Source organism: Engystomops pustulosus, chromosome 10, assembly GCF_040894005.1.
Source record: "Engystomops pustulosus chromosome 10, aEngPut4.maternal, whole genome shotgun sequence".
Lineage (NCBI taxonomy): Eukaryota > Metazoa > Chordata > Amphibia > Anura > Leptodactylidae > Engystomops > Engystomops pustulosus.
This window is the reverse complement of record NC_092420.1, coordinates 2,397,112-2,420,890: the sequence shown is the minus strand read 5'-3', so window position 1 is coordinate 2,420,890 and position 23,779 is coordinate 2,397,112. Positions and strand designations below refer to the sequence as shown.

Here is a 23,779-nt window from a genome sequence, read left to right as displayed (position 1 = left end):
TTCCATTTCAATATATATATCTAGATTTACAACAATCATATGGGCTCTTACTTTTTCCAACTGTCTTTATTATACATATTTCTGCTAATAAACTAAGCAATGCCTATCCCCCCCCGACCCCCCCCCCCTCACCCAATCCCGGTAAGAGGGGATTTGGGTCGATTCCCAGCCATATATCAACATACATCTTGCTATTTGTAGAGGCAACACCAACCATTGCACTTGGTCTCTAGAACCCTTTATATCTGAGGTGTTTCCAAGAACCATCACATCCGGTGACTTAGGGACGCTCAGCCCAGAAATCTCTGTATGAGTTTCCTCCCAGAATTGTGAAACCCACCTACAATTCCATAACATATGCAAAAAATCTGCGTTCACTTCCTGGCATCTTTGACATTTTTCTGTCTGTATCCTCTTAAAGCTATTGATGTTTTTGGGGGTATAATCTATATATAATTTTCATCTGCATTAACTCAACGGCTTCTGACATTGCCAAACTCCCAGCATTCTGATATATACTTGCCCATTGTATTTCTGATAAAGTCCCCATGTTTTCTTCCCACGTTTTTTTACTACCAGGATACAAACAATCATATAAGTTTGTCGAGATAAATCTATAAATTTTAGATTGTGTTTTCCACCCCCCCCCTTTATTTTCCCAAGAAATTCCACAATGTGACTACTATCTACTTTTAAATAGTGTCTTCTACTTATAATTTAACTCTATGGTATAACTGGATATATTGAAAATAATATTTCTCCTCTATATTGTGCAAATCCTTAATCATATTGAACGACATTAATCTCCCATCCACGAAGATTTGTGCAATACCCCTACTTTCCCAGAATTTCCGACCCTTAAATTGCTGCATCTCTTTTAAGTAATAATTATTCCATAATGGTGAATATATTATGCTAAAGTTCAACTCATATTGCTTCTTAACCCAGTCCCATACTTTACTAAAACATCTACAAATTGGTATGCGTGCTAGTTCTGTGAACTTCAAAACCCCAGACTCCAAAAAAAAAACCCATTATTAAAATCCAAATTTGCCCTTTGTGCACTAACTTTGATTTTTCTATCATCCTTCCCTCCTAGCAAATATTGGAATATAGAAGCCACAGAATACAGAAAAAAATTTGGCAATGCCCAGCCTCCCTTTCCTTTTGGCATATAAAGGTGTTCCAATATGAGTCTAACCCTTTTCCTTCCCCAGATTAACTCGTTCAGAAGTCTCTCTATAATTTTAAAAAATTTACCACTGATCCATATGGGTGTAACTGTAATAACATGTAGCAATTGGGGTAGCCAGATCATTTTAACCAATGCTAACGTATCTGACTGAGACAGAGGCAATTTCATCCATACGTGTATTTTTTTCTGGATCTTCTGTATTAGTGGCATTAAATTATTTTCAGTGTATTCCTTCGGATTAACAGAAACTTTAATACCCAGGTATTCTATGGCGTCTCCTTTGGTCAATACTGTCAGATTTCCCCTATTTTTAATAGTGAATTCCTCCAATGGAAGAAGACAAGATTTATTCCAATTTACTTCTAATCCGGAGCATTTACTGAATTCTGCTATTGTATCCATAATAATCGGGACAGATTTCTCTGTTTGTTCTACTGTACACAGTATGTCATCTGTATACAATAACATTTTATCCTCTGACCCATTACAACTCCACCCTAAAATACCTGTATCATTCCTACACTTAATTGCTAATGGTTCCAAGAACAACACAAACAGAATTGGAGAGACTGGACATCCATGTCTCGTACCTCTTGAAATGTTAAATTCTTGACCTATTCTAATTTTGGCCTTTGGGTCCGAATATAATAACTGAATATACTTCACAAACTGAATACCAAACTCGGATCCCCTCAACGCTTCCCAGAGGAAGATCCACTCCACCCTGTCGAAAGCCTTAGCTGCGTCAATCGACAGGATGGAGCGGGTCTTCCCCCAGCCCAACTGTATACCTGCGAAGACCCTCCTAATATTATTAGACATATATCTACCCGGGAGAAACCCAGACTGGTCCGGGTGGATCAACCCCCCGCCACGACCAATTTCAATCTTATAGAAAGGGCTTTAGAATATATTTTAATGTCTGTGTTAATTAAAGATATTGGGTGATATGATTCTATCTCTGTATTAACTTTATTTTTCTTAAGAATAAGTGTAATTATTGCCTCTTTCATCGAGGCCGGTAACCCCTCTTTCTCCAGTGAATACTCAATACTTCATCTAAAATCGGAATTAGCACCTTCCCACATCTACGATACAACTCGAATGGTATTCCATCTGACCCGGGAGTGGTGTTTCCCACTATGGTACCGAGGGCTTCTTTTAAGTCTTTCTCCGTAATCTGTTCATCCAGTTGTCCCTTTTGGTCGAGGGTTAACTGAGGGAACTCAATCCCCTCAAGGTATTCTTTCACCTTATCTACTCCTTGTGTTGTATTTGAAGTGTATAACTCCGAAAAAAAATTCTACGAACTCCTTCTGAATTATGCTTTTATCATTTGTCAGATATCCCTTCCTAGTCCTGGTTACATTTATACCGGGATTGTTATCTTGATTTTGTACCACCTTAGCTAATATCCTACCTGATTTGCCCCCTTCATAATGTTTCCTATATCCTGCAAAGAAGCCAACGTGTTCCACCTTCTCCATTAATTCATCTGACAGTTTCTTATGAGCTATATTCAGTTTCTCAAAATTCTCAACGTTTGGTGTAGCTCTGAAATTTTCCTTGCATTTCTGAATATTCTCTTTTAGCTTTCCTTCCTGAATAAGCTTAGTTTTCCTAGCCCAATGTATCTTATTATATAGAAACCCCCGAATATGGGATTTTAATGCGTCCCAAACAATCCTTATGTCCATATTTCTCTTATTTTCTTTCCAAAATACCTCTATCTCCTCCATCAAAACTTGATCCATGTCCAATATTGTCAACCAATGGGCATTAATTCTGAAAGGTAACACAGTTCCCCCACTCACTCGCTTATTTCTTAGATCCAGTACTATAAGATAATGATCCGATATAGTGTTAGGCTCATATGTCATTTTTTCTATGTGTTCCATACAGACACCATTACCTAAAGCAAGATCTATCCTAGACATTCCTTTGTGTGACTTACTAAAACATGAATATGCAATTTTTTTTGGATATTTTTGTCTCCATATATCTAGAAACCCTACCTTATCACAGATCTTTTTCAGAGGTGTCTCTCCTTCTATTTTCCTACAGGGGGTCGCATGATATTCTATCTATCTCAGGATCCATTGTACAGTTGTATTCTTCACAGGATAATACTGGACAGTTCGGGCAGTTCTCCATGAAAATAAATAGATGTCTAATAACATCCGGAGAATAAGGTGGAGGAATGTATACAAAGGCCAACACACATCTCAGGCCTTCCAGTATTGTGTCAATAAAAACATACCGACCACAGTCATCAGTTTTAGATTTCAACACCTTCAAAAACGCCGACTCAGGGACCAACCCGGCTCTCTGCCATTACTCGGCTTCTCCATCAGCCCGGACAGGCTGAGGTACGTCGATATAGAGTTTGTAAAAAACCCGGGTTGGTACAAGACGCGCTGCCCGAATAGGTCCGACACAGGTAGTGAGGTTCAAGGTTAGATTTTATTCGTATGGTAAAAAGGACTACACGTTTCGGGGGTGGTCTACCCCCTTCATCAGGTCCGTGGTGAATACTTATGCGCCAAGATGAACAAAGTTGGGCTATATGTGAGAGCCCAAAAGCAGGTGGAGGACGGTTTGTCCGGGGCTGGAGATGAAATGCTTGCTTCTGGCTTCTTTTCGCGCCAGAAGCAAGCATTTCATCTCCAGCCCCGGACAAACCGTCCTCCACCTGCTTTTGGGCTCTCACATATAGCCCAACTTTGTTCATCTTGGCGCATAAGTATTCACCACGGACCTGATGAAGGGGGTAGACCACCCCCGAAACGCGTAGTCCTTTTTACCATACGAATAAAATCTAACCTTGAACCTAACTACCTGTGTCGGAACTATTCGGGCAGCGCGTCTTGTACCAACCCAGGTTTTTTACAAACTCTATATCCACGTGATTCCCTATCCGGTACAATTCTGTACCGGACTCTGGGAAGACGCTGCATACCCTACCAACCACTATCCAAGAAAAAACGGAACACCGAATATCTGCTCTAAACTCTTTAGACACAAGGTGTCTCCAGGTGAGCAGATATCTTTACCATCTCATCACTATCATAAGTTACCTATTGCACTAGGGGCGCCGCCTGTGTCTCTTTCTATTTTTCAGGCTGAGGTACGTGTCCTCCAGACCCAGCGCCACAACGCCTCTTCACACAGTCAGCGGCGGGGCAGCCCAATCTCGTGCCGGGACTCCGACTCCCAATTACGTGTAGCTGGCTGGTCTCGTAGCCAGGAGTAGTGGTGAGTGGCACGCTCACGTCATACCGCTTCTGTTGGTCATCTATCTCTCAGATAACTCTCTAACATCTTTCCAATCCTAAACTCTGCTGCCTGGCTCATCCATTTGTCTCCTCCATTCTCCTCGCTTTTCCTCTCTGCCAGTCTCTCGGCTGGTTACACCTCGCACAGCGAATTTAGTATAAAATACTAACCATGACTTACAAAGCCGCCCACACCCTGCTCCCCATATATCTCTGACCTCAATACTGTCCCACGCGTAATCCCTGCTCCTCACAGGACCTTCAGCTTCACTCTATTACCATCCGCTCTTCTCTGTCCCCCACTTTCCAAATATAACCTGAAAGGATCTACAAGACACGATAACTGCTCTGCTCCCTCACCTCATGTCTCTATCCCCCCATATAGATTGTGAGCCCTCATGGGCAGGTCCTCCTTCTGCTTGTCTCCTCATCACTGTAGTTTTGTATTTCTACTTGTTATTTTGTAATGTATGTGACCCCCCTTACTGATTGTACAGCAGCATGGCAATAATGCCGCTCTAAAATAATAATAATAACCATGAAATGGATCACCATGAAACTCACCAAGTGACATCTCTTTGTGACTGCCGCCTTTTAGAGAATTGCACTTTACATTCTTCTCCGGGTGACAGAAGATGATGTAAAGTTTGGGCACAAATAGACCTCCGAGTATAACAAGACCGCATAGACTGATGGAGGTGCAGAGAGCGGTGACCTGAACCTGCAGGAGATACAAGAGACACAATGTCATCATAGAGGGTCCTCACTACAGCCCCTTACAGTATGGAGACCACAGAGGATGACAAGACTGCAGGGACTGATGGAGGCGCAGAGAGCGGTGACCTGAACCTGCAGGAGATACAAGAGATACAATGTCATCATAGAGGGTCCTCACTACAGCCCCTTACAGTATGGAGACCACAGAGGATGAGTGTACAACTTGGTTCTTGGTTCTCCTTTATTTTAAAACTATGACAGTAAAAATCTACTCACATCTAGTGCTACTCAATTGGCTTACTAAAGCGGAATGGAGGAACAGAGGGATACGAAGAGAAGTTGTGTGGGACTCCAAGCTAAAACTTTCCATAATAGTTCCAAGTAATGTTTTTTATTTTTTAATTTTACCTCGGGGTCATCAGAGGTGACATAGAAGACGGGCAGGGAGGCCAACCAGATTATGCAGGTGGTGTACATGGTGAATCCAATACATTTGGCTTCATTGAAGTTTTCCGGATACTTGCGGGTCTTGAAGGCGTAGACTGTGCAGAGGAGAATGAGGAGAACATTGTACACCAGGGAGAGCAGTATCCTCATGTCTCCTGATTTACACTTCAGTATCACTAGTGGTTTATCTGAAGATACAGACTCAATGTCACCCGGGTCTACAATCAGCCATATCATCAGCCCCAGGATCTGGCAGGTGATGAGGGCCAGGCAGATAGACAGCTGGGACGCCAGGCTGATGTAACGCGGCGGTGCAATCCCCTTCTGGGCGCTGTTGAAGATGCGGGTGATACGATTGGTCTTGGTCAATAAGGCAGAATAACAAATAGCGAATGATGTGGCAAGTCCCAGGCGTCGGAGACCACAGATGACAACAGAAGGACGAGCAATGAAGATAAAAGTCATGATATAGAGGAGCAGGACTCCACTCAGCAGGATGTAACAGAACTCTCGTCCCGAGGCCTTCACTATTGGGGTGTTGTTATTCCATAACAGGACTCCGCCCACAAAGATGGTGGAAAGTATTCCCAGGCCGGAGAAACAGAGCGATCCGATAGCCAGTCCATCCCCCCACCGGATGTAATCTACAGGAAGCTTGGAGCAGTTATTGTGGTCTGTGTTGGGCCGGTACCCGGGGTCACAGGCTTTACATGTGGTCTCATTTATTACAACCTCATTTTCTTCACACTCAATACAAACCCAGCAGCAAGGATTCCCCAGGACAATTTCCCTCTTTTGATGTACTTGACAAGGTTCACTACACCGGGATTCAGGCACTGTTTCATTTTCCCAGATGCTGTGACTGGTATTGAGTGTCAGCTTCTCTGCCCAGGATCCAATCTGCTGGTACTGGTTACGCCCATGGATCTCCTGGATGGTGAAGATGTTGTATCTCGCAGGTCCTTTACCATCCTCATCAAATCTCACAGTGTATTCTACATCCAGAGGACTGAACGGAGCTGAGGAGGAAACACAATGTGCAGTTATAGAAGATATTATAGATACTGTAGAGTCTAATACATCACATTATCCGCTGTAAAGTCTCATCTGCTTCCTATCATCCCCCCAACAATGTCCAGTCTAGTTATAGAGGCAATGTATGGCTGGAGAAGCCCGAGCTCGTTAAAAACACAGCAATTAAGCATCTACAGTAATCAGTGTTTAACCTACATTGATATATTTAACACTTTATGTAGATTCATTCTCAGGGAGACGCCCCCCCCCGCCCATATATGTAATATATCAGGGAGAGTCAGGACCAGAGCCATCATATTGGTTTGGTGTGAAAATAAAGCAATGCAAAATGCATACAGAGTACCACCATGTAGTATAAAATGCATACAGAGTACCACCATGTAGCATTAAATGCATGCAGCATGCCGCCATGTAGTATTAAAGGAATACAGCGTACCGTTATGTAGTATAAAATGCATACAGCGTCCCACATGTGGTATAAAATGCATATGGAATATCGCTATGTAGTATAAAATGCATACAGCATACCGCCATGTAGTATAAAATGCATACAGCGTACCACCATGTAGTATAAAATGCACACAGAGTACCGCCATGTCGTATAAAATGCATACAGAATATCGCCATGTAGTATAAAATGCATACAGCATACCGCCATGTAGTATAAAATGCATACAGCGTACCACCATGTAGTATAAAATGCACACAGCATACCGCCATGTAGTATAAAATGCATACAGAATATCGCCATGTAGTATAAAATGCATACAGCATATTGCCATTTAGTATAAAATGCATACAGAACATCACCATGTAGTATAAAATGCATACAGCGTACCACCATGTAGTATAAAATGCATACAGTGTACCGCCATATAGTATAAAATACATACAGCGTGCCGCCATGTAGTATAAAATGCATACAGCGTACCGCCATGTAGTATAAAATGCACACAGAATATCGCCATGTAGTATAAAATGCATACAGCATACCGCCATGTAGTATAAAATGCATACAGCGTACCACCATGTAGTATAAAATGCATACATATACATATACACATTACATACACACATCACATACATGTACGCATGCATATACACATCACATACAAATGCACATACATATACACAGATAAACTTACTTTACTTTCTTTTATTCTCCAGGAATGCATACAGCACCGGTGGCGGAGGGTGGGGAGGGAGGAGCGGAGTGGAGGAGAGGGGGGGGGGCGGAGGGAGGGAGTGGAACGGAGACGAACGGCACAGAGGGAGTGGAGGTGAGGGGGGGGGGAGTGGAGTTGAAAGGGACAGAGGGAGCGGACCGAACCGGGAGGGGGGCCCCACCAGACAGGTGCTCAGGTGGATGTGGCGGCCAGCCAGCATGCAGGGGTGTGTGTCAGCCTGGGCGGCGGCATGGGTGGGCGGTCAGGTGGACGGCAGCACGTGTGGGGGTTCCAGCAGCAGCATAGGCGGACTGGCGGGCGGTAGCATGGATAGGCGGGCGCACAACGCCTTCCCCTCGTCCAGCAGGGGGCGCGCCACCTGAGGTGAGATTCTCAACTCGCCTCACAGTAGATGTGCCCTTTTCATTCTTCTATTATTCAACCACAAAAGTGATTGGAGAGAGTTAACTTCTATTTTGAGAAACATTTAAATATTGAACTTGACTCACTGAATTTTTCTTAGAGTTTCTTCATCTGCAAACCAAATATTTTACATATGGCTCCTCTACCACCAACAACCCGGAACCGTGATGGGAACCAGAATGGCGCCATTGTATGTGAGTCCAACTGCAGGAGTCATATTTATGGTCAAGCTCTGCACATTTCCAGAAATGGATCAGCAATTTATCTTACAGTAAGTAAAAGCTAAGGAAAAATTGAACTTTAGAGGCCACTTTCAAAAAACAAGCAGCTATACTAAAAAGTGGCTTTCAGGATAAAAGTGCAAAGTTCTAAAAGCAAAATCACTGACACTAAATACCCAAAAGACAATCAGGCCCAGGATTTCAATTGTAATTTTATAACAGCTTAAGACAAACTTAAAGATTTATCCTTTTCTGTTGAGAAATGACTAGAGATGAGCGAGCACTAAAATGCTCGGGTACTCTCGGGTACTCGTTATTCGAGACGAACTTTTCCCGATGCTCAAGTGCTCGTCTCGAATAACGAGCCCCATTGAAGTCAATGGGAGACTCGAGCATTTTTCAAGGGGACCAAGGCTCTGCACAGGGAAGCTTGGCCAAACACCTGGGAACCTCAGAAAAGGATGGAAACACCACGGAAATGGACAGGAAACAGCAGGGGCAGCATGCATGGATGCCTCTGAGGCTGCTTAATCGCACCATTATGCCAAAACTATGGGCAACAGCATGGCCATGACAGAGTGACAGAATGAAGCTAGATAGCATGTAAAACATCCAATAATTGACCCTGACACTATAGGGGATGGAATGCAGAGGCAGCGGCAGCAGGCTAGAGAGTGGCATGGCGACATACCCTAAATGGACTCAGGCTTCAAACCAATGGGTGGCAGAGAGGAACCAAAGGAGGTGAGCAAGAAGCGCTCAAATAATATCGGTACATGATAAAAGTTTGCCAGTATATTTTGTGGATTACACAGCAGGGTGGCGACAAAGTTAACATGGAAGCCATGAAAACAACCCAAAATTCTGCCTGACACAGCTCGTTTGCTAAGGGGACGATGTATGGAGGCAGTGAACTAGTAGTAGATTAAAGGTGCTGCAGTTAAAACTATGTTAGTTGGATCTTGGCATGGAGCTGGCGCTCCGCTGCCAGGCGAGCTTTCGCCAATCCAAGCCCCTGTCTCTAGGCTACTCCCCAAACAGCACTTCTAAGAACCTTTTGTATAAGATCAAGTGTAGTAGCGTTCTTATAAGTTTAGGATATGGCGGGTGAGGGGAATGTAAACAGATGCGCAAGAAGCGCTGAAATAATATCGGTAAATGATAAAAGATTGCCAGTATATTTTGTGGATTACACAGCAGGGTGGCGACAAAGTTAACAAGTTTGTTGTGGAAGCCATGAAAACAACCCAAAATTCTGCCTGACACAGCTCGTTTGATAAGGGGACCATGTATGCCTACAGTTCATGCCAGTCGCTGCACTGGCTGCCAGTCTCCTTTCGAATACAGTTTAAAATAACAACCCTCATCCATAAAGCTCTGTATAATGCTGCACCCCCCTACCTCTCCTCTCTTATCTCAGTCTATCGCCCAACCCGTGCTCTCAGATCCGCCAGTGATCTTAGATTAACCTCTACCCTAGTGCGGACCTCCCACTCGCGTCTCCAAGACTTCTCTAGAGCTGCACCAATTCTATGGAATGCTCTGCCCCGGACTATCAGACTAATACCTAACCTCCAAAGTTTCAAACGTGCTCTTAAAACCCATTTCTTTAGGCAAGCCTATAACACTCATTAACTGCATGAAGTTTTAACTCTTCTACTAACCCGTCCTGTGTCGTCCTCCCATCTGTTATCCAGCAACCAACAGGCACCAGACTTCTCTACAGTCCCATTCACCCTGGACCTGGTATATAAGATGACGGCTGAGTGGTTCAAGCGACAGCAATTCCATTTATTATATTTTGTTCTATTCCCTAAGAAGAATGGCTTGACCATTAAATATTCTTTTACCTCGTGTTACCCCATCATCTTCATAAACCGTAAGCTCTGGCGAGCAGGGACCTCACTCCTGTTGTTCCATACAAATGTTGTGCTCTGTTACATTACATTTGTATTTGTTTCCTATGATTTGTAAAGCGCTACGGAATAAAATGGCGCTATATAAATAAAGATAATTATTATTATTATTATGGAGGCAGTGAACTAGTAGTAGATTAAAGGTGCTGCAGTTAAAACTATGTTAGTTGGATCTTGGGATGGAGCTGGCGCTCCGCTTCCAGGCAAGCTTTCGCCAATCCAAGCCCCTGTCTCTAGGCTACTCCCCAAACAGCACTTCTAAGAACCTTTTGTATAAGATCAAGTGTAGTAGCGTTCTTATAAGTTTGGGATATGGCGGGTGAGGGGAATGTAAACAGATGCGCAAGAAGCGCATGATGCGCATGGAGCTGGCGCTCCGCTGCCAGGCGAGCTTTCGCCAATCCAAGCCCCTGTCTCTAGGCTACTCCCCAAACAGCACTTCTAAGAAATTTTTGTATAAGATCAAGTGTAGTAGCGTTCTTATAAGTTTGGGATATGGCGGGTGAGGGGAATGTAAACAGATGCGCAAGAAGCGCTGAAATAATATCGGTAAATGATAAAAGTTTGCCAGTATATTTTGTGGATTACACAGCAGGGTGGCGACAAAGTTAACAAGTTTGATGTGGAATGCCCTGTAATAGCTCTTGGGCGGTGTGCCTTTTATCGCCTCGGCTCAGCAGTTTGAGCACCGCCTGCTGTCGCTTAGCGACGGCACTGCTGCTGTGCCTAGAGCTACCGACTGATGGCGCCATGCCCACGGATGGTAATTCGGAGGAGGAGGAGGAGGTGGAGGAGGGGTGGGAGGAGGAGGATGTATAGTAGGCCTTTGAGACCTGGACCGAGGTAGGCCCCGCAATCCTCTGCGTCGGCAGTATATGACCAGCACCAGGGTCAGACTCGGTCCCAGCCTGCACCAAGTTAAGTGTAGTAGCGTTCTTATAAGTTTGGGATATGGCGGGTGAAGGGAATGTAAACAGATGCGCAAGAAGCGCATGATGCGCATGGAGCTGGCGCTCCGCTGCCAGGCGAGCTTTCGCCAATCCAAGCCCCTGTCTCTAGGCTACTCCCCAAACAGCACTTCTAAGAGAACCTTTTGTATAAGATCAAGTGTAGTAGCGTTCTTATAAGTTTAGGATATGGCGGGTGAGGGGAATGTAAACAGATGCGCAAGAAGCGCATGATGCGCATGGAGCTGGCGCTCCGCTGCCAGGCGAGCTTTCGCCAATCCAAGCCCCTGTCTCTAGGCTACTCCCCAAACAGCACTTCTAAGAGAACCTTTTGTATAAGATCAAGTGTAGTAGCGTTCTTATAAGTTTAGGATATGGCGGGTGAGGGGAATGTAAACAGATGCGCAAGAAGCGCTGAAATAATATTGGTAAATAATAAAAGTTTGCCAGTATATTTTGTGGATAACACAGCAGGGTGGCGACAAAGTTAACAACTTTGATGTGGAATCCATGAAAACAACCCAAATTTCTGCCTGACACACCTCGTTTGATAAGGGGACGATGTATGGAGGCAGCTATATGGACGACTTTTGGAGGTAGCAATGGAGACAACGTGTGGAGGCTGCTATGGAGACAATTTAATTTGGATAGTGCCTGTATGTGGCAGTCCAAAAAAGTTTTCAAACCAGAGGAGCAGGTAGGTGGCCCTCCAGAAAAATGAAATAGATTGAGTGCCTGTATGTGGCACTCCCAAAAATTGTTTAAAACAGAGGACCGGGTAGGTGGCCCTCCAGAAAAATTAAATGCATAAAGTACTATAGCTAGAGCCAGTGGGCCCTGTCAAAAAATAGCCAGTTTCCTCTGCTTTAGTGTACAAAGAGGAGGAGAAGGAGGAAAATGAGGAGGAGGAGGAGTGCATAAATTATTCAGGTTGAGCTTCCTTCACCTGGTGGAGATTGGAAATTATGAGAAATCCAGGCTTTATTCATCTTAATAAGCGTCAGCCTGTCAGCGCTGTCAGTCGACAGGCGTGTACGCTTATCGGTGATGATGCCACCAGCTGCACTGAAAACCCGCTCGGACAAGACGCTAGCGGCATGGCAGGCAAGAACCTCCAAGGCGTACAGCGCCAGTTCGTGCCACATGTCCAGCTTTGAAACCCAGTAGTTGTAGGGAGCTGTGTGATCATTTAGGACGATGGTATGGTCAGCTACGTACTCCCTCACCATCTTTCTGTAAAGATCAGCCCTACTCTGCCGAGACTGGGGACAGGTGACAGTGTCTTGCTGGGGTGACATAAAGCTGGCAAAAGCCTTGTAAAGCGTACCCTTGCCAGTGCTGGACAAGCTGCCAGCTCGCCTACTCTCCCTCGCTACTTGTCCCGCAGAACTACGCACTCTGGGAAATACTGTTTCAGCTTGTGCACCAGGGCCTGCTGGTATTCATGCATTCTCACACTCCTTTCCTCTCCAGGGATAAGAGTGGAAAGATTTTGCTTGTACCGTGGGTCCAGGAGAGTGAATACCCAGTAATCGGTGCTGGAATAAATTCTTTGAACTCGAGGGTCACGGGATAGGCAGCCTAGCATGAAATCTGCCATATGCGCCAGAGTCCCAACTCTCAAGAATTCACTCCCCTCACTGGCCTGACTGTCCATCTCCTCCTCCTCCAACTCCTCCAACTCCTCTTCTTCTGCCCATACACGCTGAACAGTGAAGGTCTGAGCAATGCTCCCCTCTTGTGTCTCGCCAACATTCTCCTCCTCTTCCTCCTCATCCTCCTCCACCTCCTCCGATATGCGCTGAGAAACAGACCTGAGGGTGCTTTGGCTATCAACAAGGGAATCTTCTTCCCCCGTCTCTTGTGACGAGCGCAAAGCTTCCGACTTCATGCTGACCAGAGAGTTTTTCAACAGGCCAAGCAGCGGGATGGTGAGACTGATGATGGCGGCATCGCCACTGACCATCTGTGTTGATTCCTCAAAGTTACTCAGCACCTGACAGATATCAGACATCCACGTCCACTCCTCATTGTAGACTTGAGGAAGCTGACTGACCTGACTACCAGTTCTGGTGGAAGTTGACATCTGGCAGTCTACAATCGCTCTGCGCTGCTGGTAAACTCTGGATAACATGGATAATGTTGAATTCCACCTCGTGGGCACGTCGCACAACAGTCGGTGAGTGGGCAGTTGGAGGCGGCGCTGCGCTGCCCTGAGAGTGGCAGCATCTGTGCTGGACTTCCTGAAATGCGCACAGATGCGGCGCACCTTCGTGAGCAAATCAGACAGATTGGGGTATGTCTTGAGGAAACGCTGAACTATCAGATTTAACACATGGGCCAGGCATGGCACATGTGTCAGTCTGCCGAGTTGCAGAGCCGCCACCAGGTTACGGCCGTTGTCACACACAACCATGCCTGGCTTCAGGTTCAGCGGTGCCAGCCACAGATCAGTCTGCGCCGTGATGCCCTGTAATAGTTCTTGGGCGGTGTGCCTTTTATCGCCTCGGCTCAGCAGTTTGAGCACCGCCTGCTGTCGCTTAGCGACGGCACTGCTGCTGTGCCTAGAGCTACCGACTGATGGCGCCGTGCCCACGGATGGTAATTCGGAGGAGGAGGTGGAGGAGGGGTGGGAGGAGGAGGAGGCATAGTAGGCCTGAAAGACCTGGACCGAGGTAGGCCCTGCAATCCTCGGCGTCGGCAGTATATGACCAGCCGCAGGGTCAGACTCGGTCCCAGCCTCCACCAAGTTAACCCAATGTGCCGTCAGCGATATATAGTGGCCCTGCCCGGCAGCACTCGTCCACGTGTCCGTGGTCAGGTGGACCTTGTCAGAAACGGCGTTGGTCAGGGCACGGATGATGTTGTCTGACACGTGCTGGTGCAGGGCTGGGACGGCACATCGGGAAAAGTAGTGGCGGCTGGGGACCGAATACCGAGGGGCGGCCGCCGCCATGAGGTTGCGAAAGGCCTCGGTCTCTACTAGCCTATAGGGCAGCATCTCCAGGCTAAGCAATCTGGAGATGTGGACATTAAGGGCTTGGGCGTGCGGGTGGGTTGCACTATATTTGCGTTTCCGCTCCAGCGTCTGGGGTATGGAGAGCTGAACGCTGGTGGATGCTGTGGAGGATCGTGGAGGCGACGATGGGGTTTTTGTGCCAGGGTCCTGGGCAGGGGGCTGACTAGCAGATGACACAGGGGAAGGAGCAGTGATGTGCACGGCCGGAGGTGAACGGGCTTGGTGCCACTGAGTGGGGTGTTTAGCATTCATATGCCTGCGCATACTGGTGGTAGTTAAGCTAGTAGTGGTGGAACCCCTGCTGATCCTGGTTTGGCAAAGGTTGCACACCACAGTCCGTCGGTCATCCGGTGTTTCCTTAAAGAACCTCCAGACTTCTGAAAATCTAGCCCTCGCCGCAGGAGCCCTCGCCACGGGAGCTTCACTACGTGACACATTTGGCTCTGATGCACCTGCTCTGGCCCTGCCTCTCCGTCTGGCCCCACCACTGCCTCTTCCAACCTGTTCTGCTATAGGACTCTCCTCCGTCTCAGAAGCACTGTGTTCACCCGGCCTCTCAACCCAGCTTGGGTCTGTCACCTCATCATCCTCCGATCCCTCAGTCTGCTCCCCCCTCGGACTTCCTGCCCTGACAACAACTTCACCACTGTCTGACAACCGTGTCTCCTCATCGTCGGACACCTCTTTACACACTTCTTCCACTACATCAAGAAGGTCATCATCACCCACAGACTGCGACTGGTGGAAAACCTGGGCATCGGAAAATTGCTCAGCAGCAACCGGACAAGTGGTTTGTGACTGTGGGAAGGGTCCAGAAAACAGTTCCTCAGAGTATGCCGGTTCAAATGCCAAATTTTCCTGGGAGGGGGCAGACTGGGGGGGAGGAGGCTGAGGTGCAGGAGCTGGAGGAGTGCCAATTTCGGTGACATGGGTGGACTGCGTGGAAGACTGACTGGTGGACAAATTGCTCGAAGCATTGTCGGCAATCCACGACATCACCTGCTCGCACTGTTCTGGCCTCAACAGTGCTCTACCACGAGTCCCAGTAACTTCAGACATGAACCTAGGGAGTGTAGCTCTGCGGCGTTCCCCTGCTCCCTCATCAGCAGGTTGTGTCTCACCCCGCCCAGGACCACGGCCTCTGACCCCTGCAGTAGTTGGACGCCCACGTCCCCGCCCTCGTCCTCTACCCCTAGCCCTCGGTTAAACATTTTGAAAATGAAAGTTATAACTTTAATTTTTTTTAACTTTTTTTTGTGTTTTTTAGTTTTTTTGGGGTTTTTTTTGTGTTTTTTAGTTTTTAAAGCCAAACAATGCTATCCTATTGCTATGGCTATTTTCTAGCCAAGTATGAAAGCACACTGCTATGCCAGATGAGATGACGCTGAGTTATGAAAAAATAAACGTAAAATAAAAAGAAACTGGCAGACTGTGCCTAATTGAAATCAAACCCCTAATAAATTTTCCCACTTCGGTCTTTGCGATGGATATGTGCGTCACTAAGCGCTAAACCCAGCGGTCGCAAGTCTTACTCCAAATTCCTGACAATTGGCTAGTATATGCACTGCAGCAAGTACAGCCACCAGCAGATCAACCAGAAATCAAATATATATAACGCTACTGTAGGCGTAAGTAAGCCGTTTGCATTCTCCTTTGGCTATTTTCTAGCCAAGTATTAAAGCACACTACTATGCCAGATGAGATGACACTGAGTTATGAAAAAATAAACGTAAAATAAAAAGAAACTGGCAGACTGTGCCTAATTGAAATCAAACCCCTAATAAATTTTCCCACTTTGGTGTTTGAGGTGGATATCTGTGTCACTAAGAGCTAAACACAACGGTAGCAAGTCTCCCAGCAAATTCCTCACAATATGGTACTAGCTGCAAATAAAAAAAAAAAAAGTAGAACGTTATTGTAGCCCTAAGAAGGGCTGTTGGGTTGTTGTAGAATCACTCCTGCCTAACAGTAAGCTAATAGAACAGCCTAACGCTTTCCCTGACCAGCAGCAGCTCTCTCCCTAGCGGCATCCAGACACAGAATGATCTGAGCAGCGCGGGCAGCGGCTAGTCTATCCCAGGGTCACCTGATCTGGCCAGCCAACCACTGCTATCGACGTGTAAGGGTACCACGTCATGCTGGGTGGAGTGCAGAGTCTCCTGGCTTGTGATTGGCTTTGTTTCTGGCCGCCAAAAAGCAAAACGGCGGGAGCTGCCATTTTCTCGAGCGGGCGAAGTATTCGTCCGAGCAACGAGCAGTTTCGAGTACGCTAATGCTCGAACGAGCATCAAGCTCGGACGAGTATGTTCGCTCATCTCTAGAAATGACCCATATTTTGGCCAAAATATCTTGTTACTGTACTGTAAGTCCTTAACTAGACTTTTTCTGCAGAAAGGACACTTGCCCTTTGCCAGGGAAAACATTTATCTTGCTGATGAAGCTTTTTCAACCCTCATAGGCTTCCATAGTTGGAGAGATACATACAGTCCATGTTCCATTAATCTTTCCAAAAATGGCGGTGAATACCAACACAGTTCCCACAACTCTGTGCTATGTCATGCATTCCAGTAACAGTCAATTAAGAATTAGACTTTTATAAGAGAACAAGTTTATTATTTCATTCTCTTTTGGGAAAATAAAACTTGCCTATGAGAATTCTTATGACTACCATGCAGAGACTTTGCCAATTAAGGCTTCCTTGCAGGCGTGTAGTGACTTATAGGCATTGATGCTCCAATAGAGGATTCTGGAAAATATGCAAATAAGTTTAGTGACATGGAAAACCATACCTGTTTGGGACCGTTTAAGGCGGCGCCCTTAACATCAAGCACGACTTTTAGGAAGCCTAATGACATGATGTGGAATTAAAGTCAAACTAGGATATGTATTCCAGAAGGAACAGATTCCCATCTGTAGACAGCGCTGTTTTGAACTCGTTGCATCTCTTCAGTACAGTGTAGGGAACTGGTTTATGTGAGTTAGAGGCTTTTGACTAGGGTCAGGAAGTAAGAGTCTTTCTTACAGAGACTTTACCACATGCCTGGTAGACAGCATTAATTGACAAAATCTCCGTAAGGAAGCCTCTCACTCAGCTAGACCAGTTCCCTACACTGTAATGACAAGATACAAAGACATGGAAACATCGCTGTCTACAGCTGGGAATCTGTTCCTTCTGGAATAAATAAACTGGTTTGGCTTCAATCCCACATCATGTCATTAGGCTTCCTAAAAGTCATGCTTGGTGTTCAGGGAGCTGCCTTGCAAGGGTCTAGGATGCAATGTTCTCCTTGTCTCATCCTGGAAAACTTGTTTGCATTTGACTTCCATAACAACCATTAAGAATTCAACAAACTATATTGTTTGCTAACAGAACACGACCGGCGTCTAACTCGTTATTCTTTTTTTTTTCCAGTGTAACCCGGTATTTGTATATACCTCATGTCACTTGATTCTAGTTCCGCCAACATTGAAGGTTGTTGTGTGACAGACCCAAGGCTCAGTTATCTACTGCAGAATAGTAACTTCAGAATTTCATGCTCTACACAAATTTCTATATTACAATGACGTCCTTCTTGCTTCGGTGAGGGTCAAGATGATAATGATTACAGGCGGTCCCCTTCTTAAGAACACTCGACTTACATACGACCCATAGTTACAAACGGACCTCTGGATATTGGTAATTTCCTGTGCTTTAGTCCTAGGCTACAATGATCAGCTGTAACAGTTATCACAGGTGTCTGTAATGAAGCTTTAGTGTTAATATTGATTCTTATGACAACCCAACATTTTTAAAATCCAATTGTCACAGAGACCAAAAAAGTTCTGGCTGGGGTTACAATGATAAAATATACAGTTCCGACTTACATACAAACTCAACTTAAGAACAAACCTACAGAACCTATCTTGTATGTAACTCGGGGACGGCCTGTATATGTCTATAATAATCACATGCTTTATTATTGTATACATGTGCTCTTTGCACTATATATTTTTGTACTCTGTTTGTTATGAAATACAGAGCTTTTCCCTTAAACCAGTTTTAACCAGATATATAGCTTTGTCAGCGAAACTCAAGTCTTATGATCAAAAAGCAGAAGTTTCTTAAGAATAGCACCGGCATCCTGTTATAAGGCTCCAAATATAATGGAGGCAGCAGAGGAAATGCTGATAAGTGAAATGGATGCGGCTTCAAAGCATGGTGAAGTACTTATCATGGGGGACTTCAATTACCCAGATATTGACTGGGGGGGGGCAGAAACCTGCAGGTCCTTCAAAGGCAGCAGGTTCTTGTCAACAACAAAAGACAATTACCTGTCGCAGCTAGTCCTGGAGCCAACAAGAGGGGGGGCACTGCTGGACCTTATCCTTACCAACAGACCTGATAGGGTATCAAAACTACAGGTTGGGGGGAACCTGGGGAATAGTGATCATAATATCATTGATTTTGTATTACGCTTTACTAAGAGCGTTAGGGAAGGGGCAACCAACACTCTAAACTTCAGGAGGGCAAATTTTCAGCAACTAAGGGAAGACCTTAAAGGCATAGACTGGGATAATGTTCTCTAAAGCCCCCCCCCCAAAAAAAAATGGGACTTTTTCTCATATATTCTGAAAAAGTCCTGTGAGAAACACATACCTTATAGGAAAAAGCATAAGAGGAACAAGAAAAAGCCTATGTGGCTAACTAGTCTTGTAAGGAAAGCAATAAGCGAGAAAGATAAAGCATTTAAGGTGCTAAAACGTGAGGAATTACAGGATTATAGAGAGAAAAATAAATCCTGTAAAAAGCAGATAAAGGCTGAGAGAAATATTGCCAGGGAGAGCAAAAATAATCCAAAATTATTTTTCAAGTATATAAATGATAAGAAACTAAAAACAGAGAGTGTGGTTCCCCTTAGAAATAACATGGGGGTCATGGTGGAAGGAGATGAGAAAAGGGCCAATTTACTGAATGTCGCCTTCTCAACTGTCTTTACCCAGATTACAAAATTTGGGATTATTCAGTTTAGAAAAAAGACGACTGAGGGGAGACCTCATTACAATGTACAAATACCTGAACGGACAGTACAAGGATCTCTCCAAAGATCTTTTTATACCTAGGCCTGTGACCAGGACAAGGGGACATCCTCTACGCCTAGAGGAGAGGCGATTGTACCATCAACATAGACAAAGGTTCTTTACTGTAAGAGCAGTGAGACTGTGGAACTCTCTGCCGCAGGAGGTTGTTAAAGCGGACTCTATGTACATGTTCAAGAGAGGCCTGGATGCCTTCCTGGAGAGAAAAAATATCACGGGTTATGGGGATAAAACATTTATTTAATTCTTAAAGGTTGGACTTGATGGACATGTGTCTTTTTCCAGCCTTATATACTATGATACTATGATCCTGACCAACGGTCGATTTACTGTAGACAACGATGACTGGAAATTCCCCTGGCATAGCAACCAAGGTCTAGCTTTGAGGGCCAATCAGCAGGGGTCGGGGGCCAGACATACATGCTTAGCTATCACCAATTGTAATGATTCTAATGTATGTAACCACGCCTCTTTGTATAAATATAAAAAGTTGTGTATCAGGAAATAAAAGTGAGTTCAGTTCTCTTTCCTGCATGGCGAGTTAAGAGCATGAGCTAAGACTAAAACAGAACTTGAGTCTGTCTTTTCTTACTATGTGCACACATGCTCCCCTAATTTGGATTGCCTGAGAGAAGAGGGTATTTTCAATTTACGGCCCTCACAATTGGCGCCCAACATGGGGCGTGGCTAGCTGATACCGTTCACCCAAGGACCCGAGCCAGAGGACGGGGGACGAACGCTTGTCCACACCAATAGAGGACCGCGGCTTCATAGAGTCAGGGCAAGTTAATGCATATTATATATGTGTTGGACTTGTGACCATTGCTGTGGAATACGTTAGTAGGCTCCGATGCTCTTCGGGTCTAAGGGCTAATTGTCTGAGTGGTGAGACTGACTTAACGGTGATCACTGAGCCACGCTTAGAACTGATCTCTATAGTGACATATCCTTATTGTGTGTCAATGGAAATCACCACGCCTCACCACGAGTCGGACATCTCGGGAGAAAGTAAAAGTTGAAATTTCACAGTGACGTATAGATTCTCTGCCCCCTCCTATAGAAGATCGGGAGAAAGTTTGCAGACTTAGAATAATACAGATTGGCATCCTCTGTTCCTGGAACACTGGGTATTAGTCACAGAATACATGTCCGGGAGTTTTACTGTTTTATGTAGGAGAAGGGGAGAGAATTAAGGTGGTCTGGTTTAGAGACCGGGTAATAGCATTGGCTCACTAGGAGACCGTGCTGGCCGAGATACCGAGGGAAGTACGGCTTGTGGGAGGCGCCCTAACGTGTGTGTGGTCAGGGTTTAAGGTTCTGTTAGTGTAGGGATTTTGTTATTTTACTGACACACGACGGTGAGCCGGGACCCCTGCGTCGAGTGAGTAGCTACACCGACGTGTATCTCAAATGGAACATGATGTTGGGTGTATTTAAGAAAGCTCACCCACACCCGGAGGGGGCAGAGACTGCAGTTAAACTTGTTGAGAAGAGGGAAGGAAAGAAGCATGTTAGTAATTGTGGAAGGTTATACAAGTATGTTGATTTGCCCTCAAAGGGAAGGCTGCAGCCTTCAGTGTGGAAACAGATCCTAACAGCAAAGCCAGGGCATTGCAGGATGAAGGATGGTCAGAAGTGCGAGGAACAGGTGGTTCAGAAAAAGCGGAAGTATTATACGGGTATATGAAATGTTCTGATGGAAAAGTGCAAGTTGATATAATGGGACAGAAGGGCTGGTAGCATGTGCTGAAAAGAAAAGTAGTAGTGAAGGTTTGAAAATTTTGGGATGTGTTAGAGGATCTGATGATTGTAAAAAAAAAAAAAAACTTGATCAGATTTGGACAGACACTTAGAGCCTCTGACTTTGACGCACCGACCAGGACAGAGTGACAGGAATCCTTTAGAGTGCCCATTGAGAAAGTGACAGACGATAAGTGACATTTCAAAGATTTTGATGTGGAGAGAATTGAGAAAAAGAGATTTTATTCCTTGACGGCTAAATTTCTCCATAGCTGCTTGTAATCTGTGTCTGAGAACTGGCCTTGAAGCGTTCCGTGTTGTGCTTAGGAGAGAACAGACAGTGACTTTGCAAGTGCAAGTTTACAAAGAGGGGGGCGGCAGAGGGAACTTGCTTGTGATGACTTTTATGACTAAAAAAAAAAAAAATAAAATAAAATAACAGCATAAGTGTACCTGGATTTTGTTGAGACATTGGAGTCTGGCCAGAAGTTTATAGATGGTTAAGAGAATCCTAAATGACTGGATGAGATAAAGCGGACTCTACCAGACTTGCGTACACAGGGACTGATAAGACTGTGACTGAAAGCCAGAGGGAAACAGAGATCAGGGTTGGTAGTTTCACAGACCACGCGAAAGTAAGACTGACAAAAGTTTCGATCCCGGACGAGCCCAGCTCAAGGGGGCGTGCTTCCACTTGCTTGGAGGAGACATTACTGAGGTGACTAAAGTGGGTGGCCATATTCTAATAGGGGAGCGGTAACTAATGAGGACGTCAGCAAGTACATCCCCCCAGAGAGATTCTTTCATTGTCAAACTCTTCCCCCTCCAAACTCTCCCCTGCTAGCCCAGTGTTGATTTTAACCCATTAGCAGTCAAGAAAAAGACCCAGAAAGAACAGCCGGATACATGTAGGATGGTCCATGATCTCCAAGCTGCCAATGAGTGTCCCACACTGGCAGCAGTCCCCGGGAGTGACATATTATTCACTGTTATTGATTTGGCAAATGTTTTCCTCTCTGTGCCCCTGCATGAAGATTAACAGTATCTATTTGCCTGTACCAGTTCAGTATTCCAGTATAACTGATGCAGATTCCCACAAGGGGGGGGGGGGTAAAACTCCCCCAGCCAGTACTCCATACTACACGGGCCTATAGGGAGTAGACTGGCAGACTAGCCCCTTACTGGATGTTCTCCTTTTACAGTATGTGGATGACCTACTGTTTCTATGCCTGCATGTTACAGATTTGCCAGGATGCATTTATTCACCTTATGTGTTTTCTGTTCCAGAAGGGTTGCAAAGTTCCCAGAGACAAACTCCAGTACTGCCAGGAGAAGGTGGTCTTCCTAGGCTACTGCTTCTCAGCCACAGGCAGACACCTGACAGAGGGAAGAAAGCTGGCAGTCCAGAATATGCCCCTGTCCTGAGGACCTAAGCCTCTTCACATGTTTCTAGGACTGGCCAGCTCCTGCAGCCTGGGATAAGGTCTGCTGCCTCCAGCCTGATGTTGCCCCTTTCTGACTGAATTGCCTCTTCCCCATTTGCCCTTAGTCAGGAGGCAGTTGATGCATTCCATAGCCCTAAGCTGGCAAATCCTGTCTACCCCGGCCCTAGGCACATCCCACTGAACCAGACCTTTTGTTTTATTTTGCACTGAGTATCTAGGCCACAGGTGTCTTAGCCCAGGAACGTGGTGGCCTCCCCAGTGGCCCACTATTAGGCCCGGTTAGACTCTGTTGTGAGGGGAGCCCCTCATGTGTTAGTAGCTGCAGCCATCAATCTGCTCAGCAGGGCCAGTGAGTTGATCCTAGACCCTAGATCACTCAGTTACTGTGCAAACCCCACATACCTTGCACAGTGTCCTCACCCAAGTACAGCCCAAGCATTTGAGCAAAGGCCAGACAGCTCAGACTCCAGTGTGCACTCCTGATGCCCCTGGACACACTGACAAGGTGCATCGCTCTGAATCCTTCGTTCTATCGCCAGTCTTCCAGGATTCAGAGAGGGGGGGAGAGAAGGGTGATTGAGTTTTTTTCTCACAGATGGCTCCAGGTCTGCAGGAGAAGACAGACGGTTCTATGCTGGATATACTGGTCAGTGGCGCACATGAGGTAGTACAAGCAGAACCACTCCCTCCACACAGGTCACCATGGCATGCTGGTTAAAGGGGTATTCCGGGAATATGAACATCTGATACAAAAACCCATAATGCTATAAATAAATGAATGTAGCAAAACTTAATGTCATTAGTCACAAAATGGAGCTTTAATAGTTTGATTTTATGATTCACAAAATTTTATTGCCTCTCTAAAGTTATCACCAAGATGGCTGGCACTGGAAACTACAAGTTCCATGATCCTTTAGTTCTCAGTAACTCCTCCTCCCTCTTATGCTCTGCCCCCAGTGATGATGTAACAGGTTTTCTTGCTCTGTTACCATAGTAATGATGTGTAACTGCCATCACCACAACACTGGCCATACTGGATGCACTGCAACCGACCGACTACAGCCAAACGTAGTGGTGATCACATGACCTGCCCAGACAGGTGCGGGACATGTGACGTGGACATGTGACCAACAGCCATCTTCTGTCCTGTGTATGCT

At 45.6% G+C, this 23,779-nt stretch overlaps 1 protein-coding gene across 2 annotated transcripts in view; it reads right to left on the bottom strand.

Annotated features, from left to right (window-relative positions):
• The window catches only part of LOC140104438 (metabotropic glutamate receptor 2-like), a 30,225-nt gene extending 6,943 nt beyond the window's left edge, over positions 1–23,282 (bottom strand). Inside the window, exons 1-3 of one of the 2 annotated variants that reach the window (XM_072127980.1) lie at positions 23,025–23,282; positions 5,596–6,653; positions 5,035–5,191 (exon numbers count right to left, since the gene is read on the bottom strand). In XM_072127980.1, the coding sequence (XP_071984081.1) occupies positions 5,035–5,191; positions 5,596–6,653; positions 23,025–23,133 (1,324 nt within the window). In that variant the 5' untranslated portion in view covers positions 23,134–23,282. The remainder of the gene's footprint in view (positions 1–5,034; positions 5,192–5,595; positions 6,654–23,024) is intronic. The other variant, XM_072127981.1, reaches the window with a different exon arrangement.
• Between the last annotated feature and the right edge of the window lie 497 nt (positions 23,283–23,779).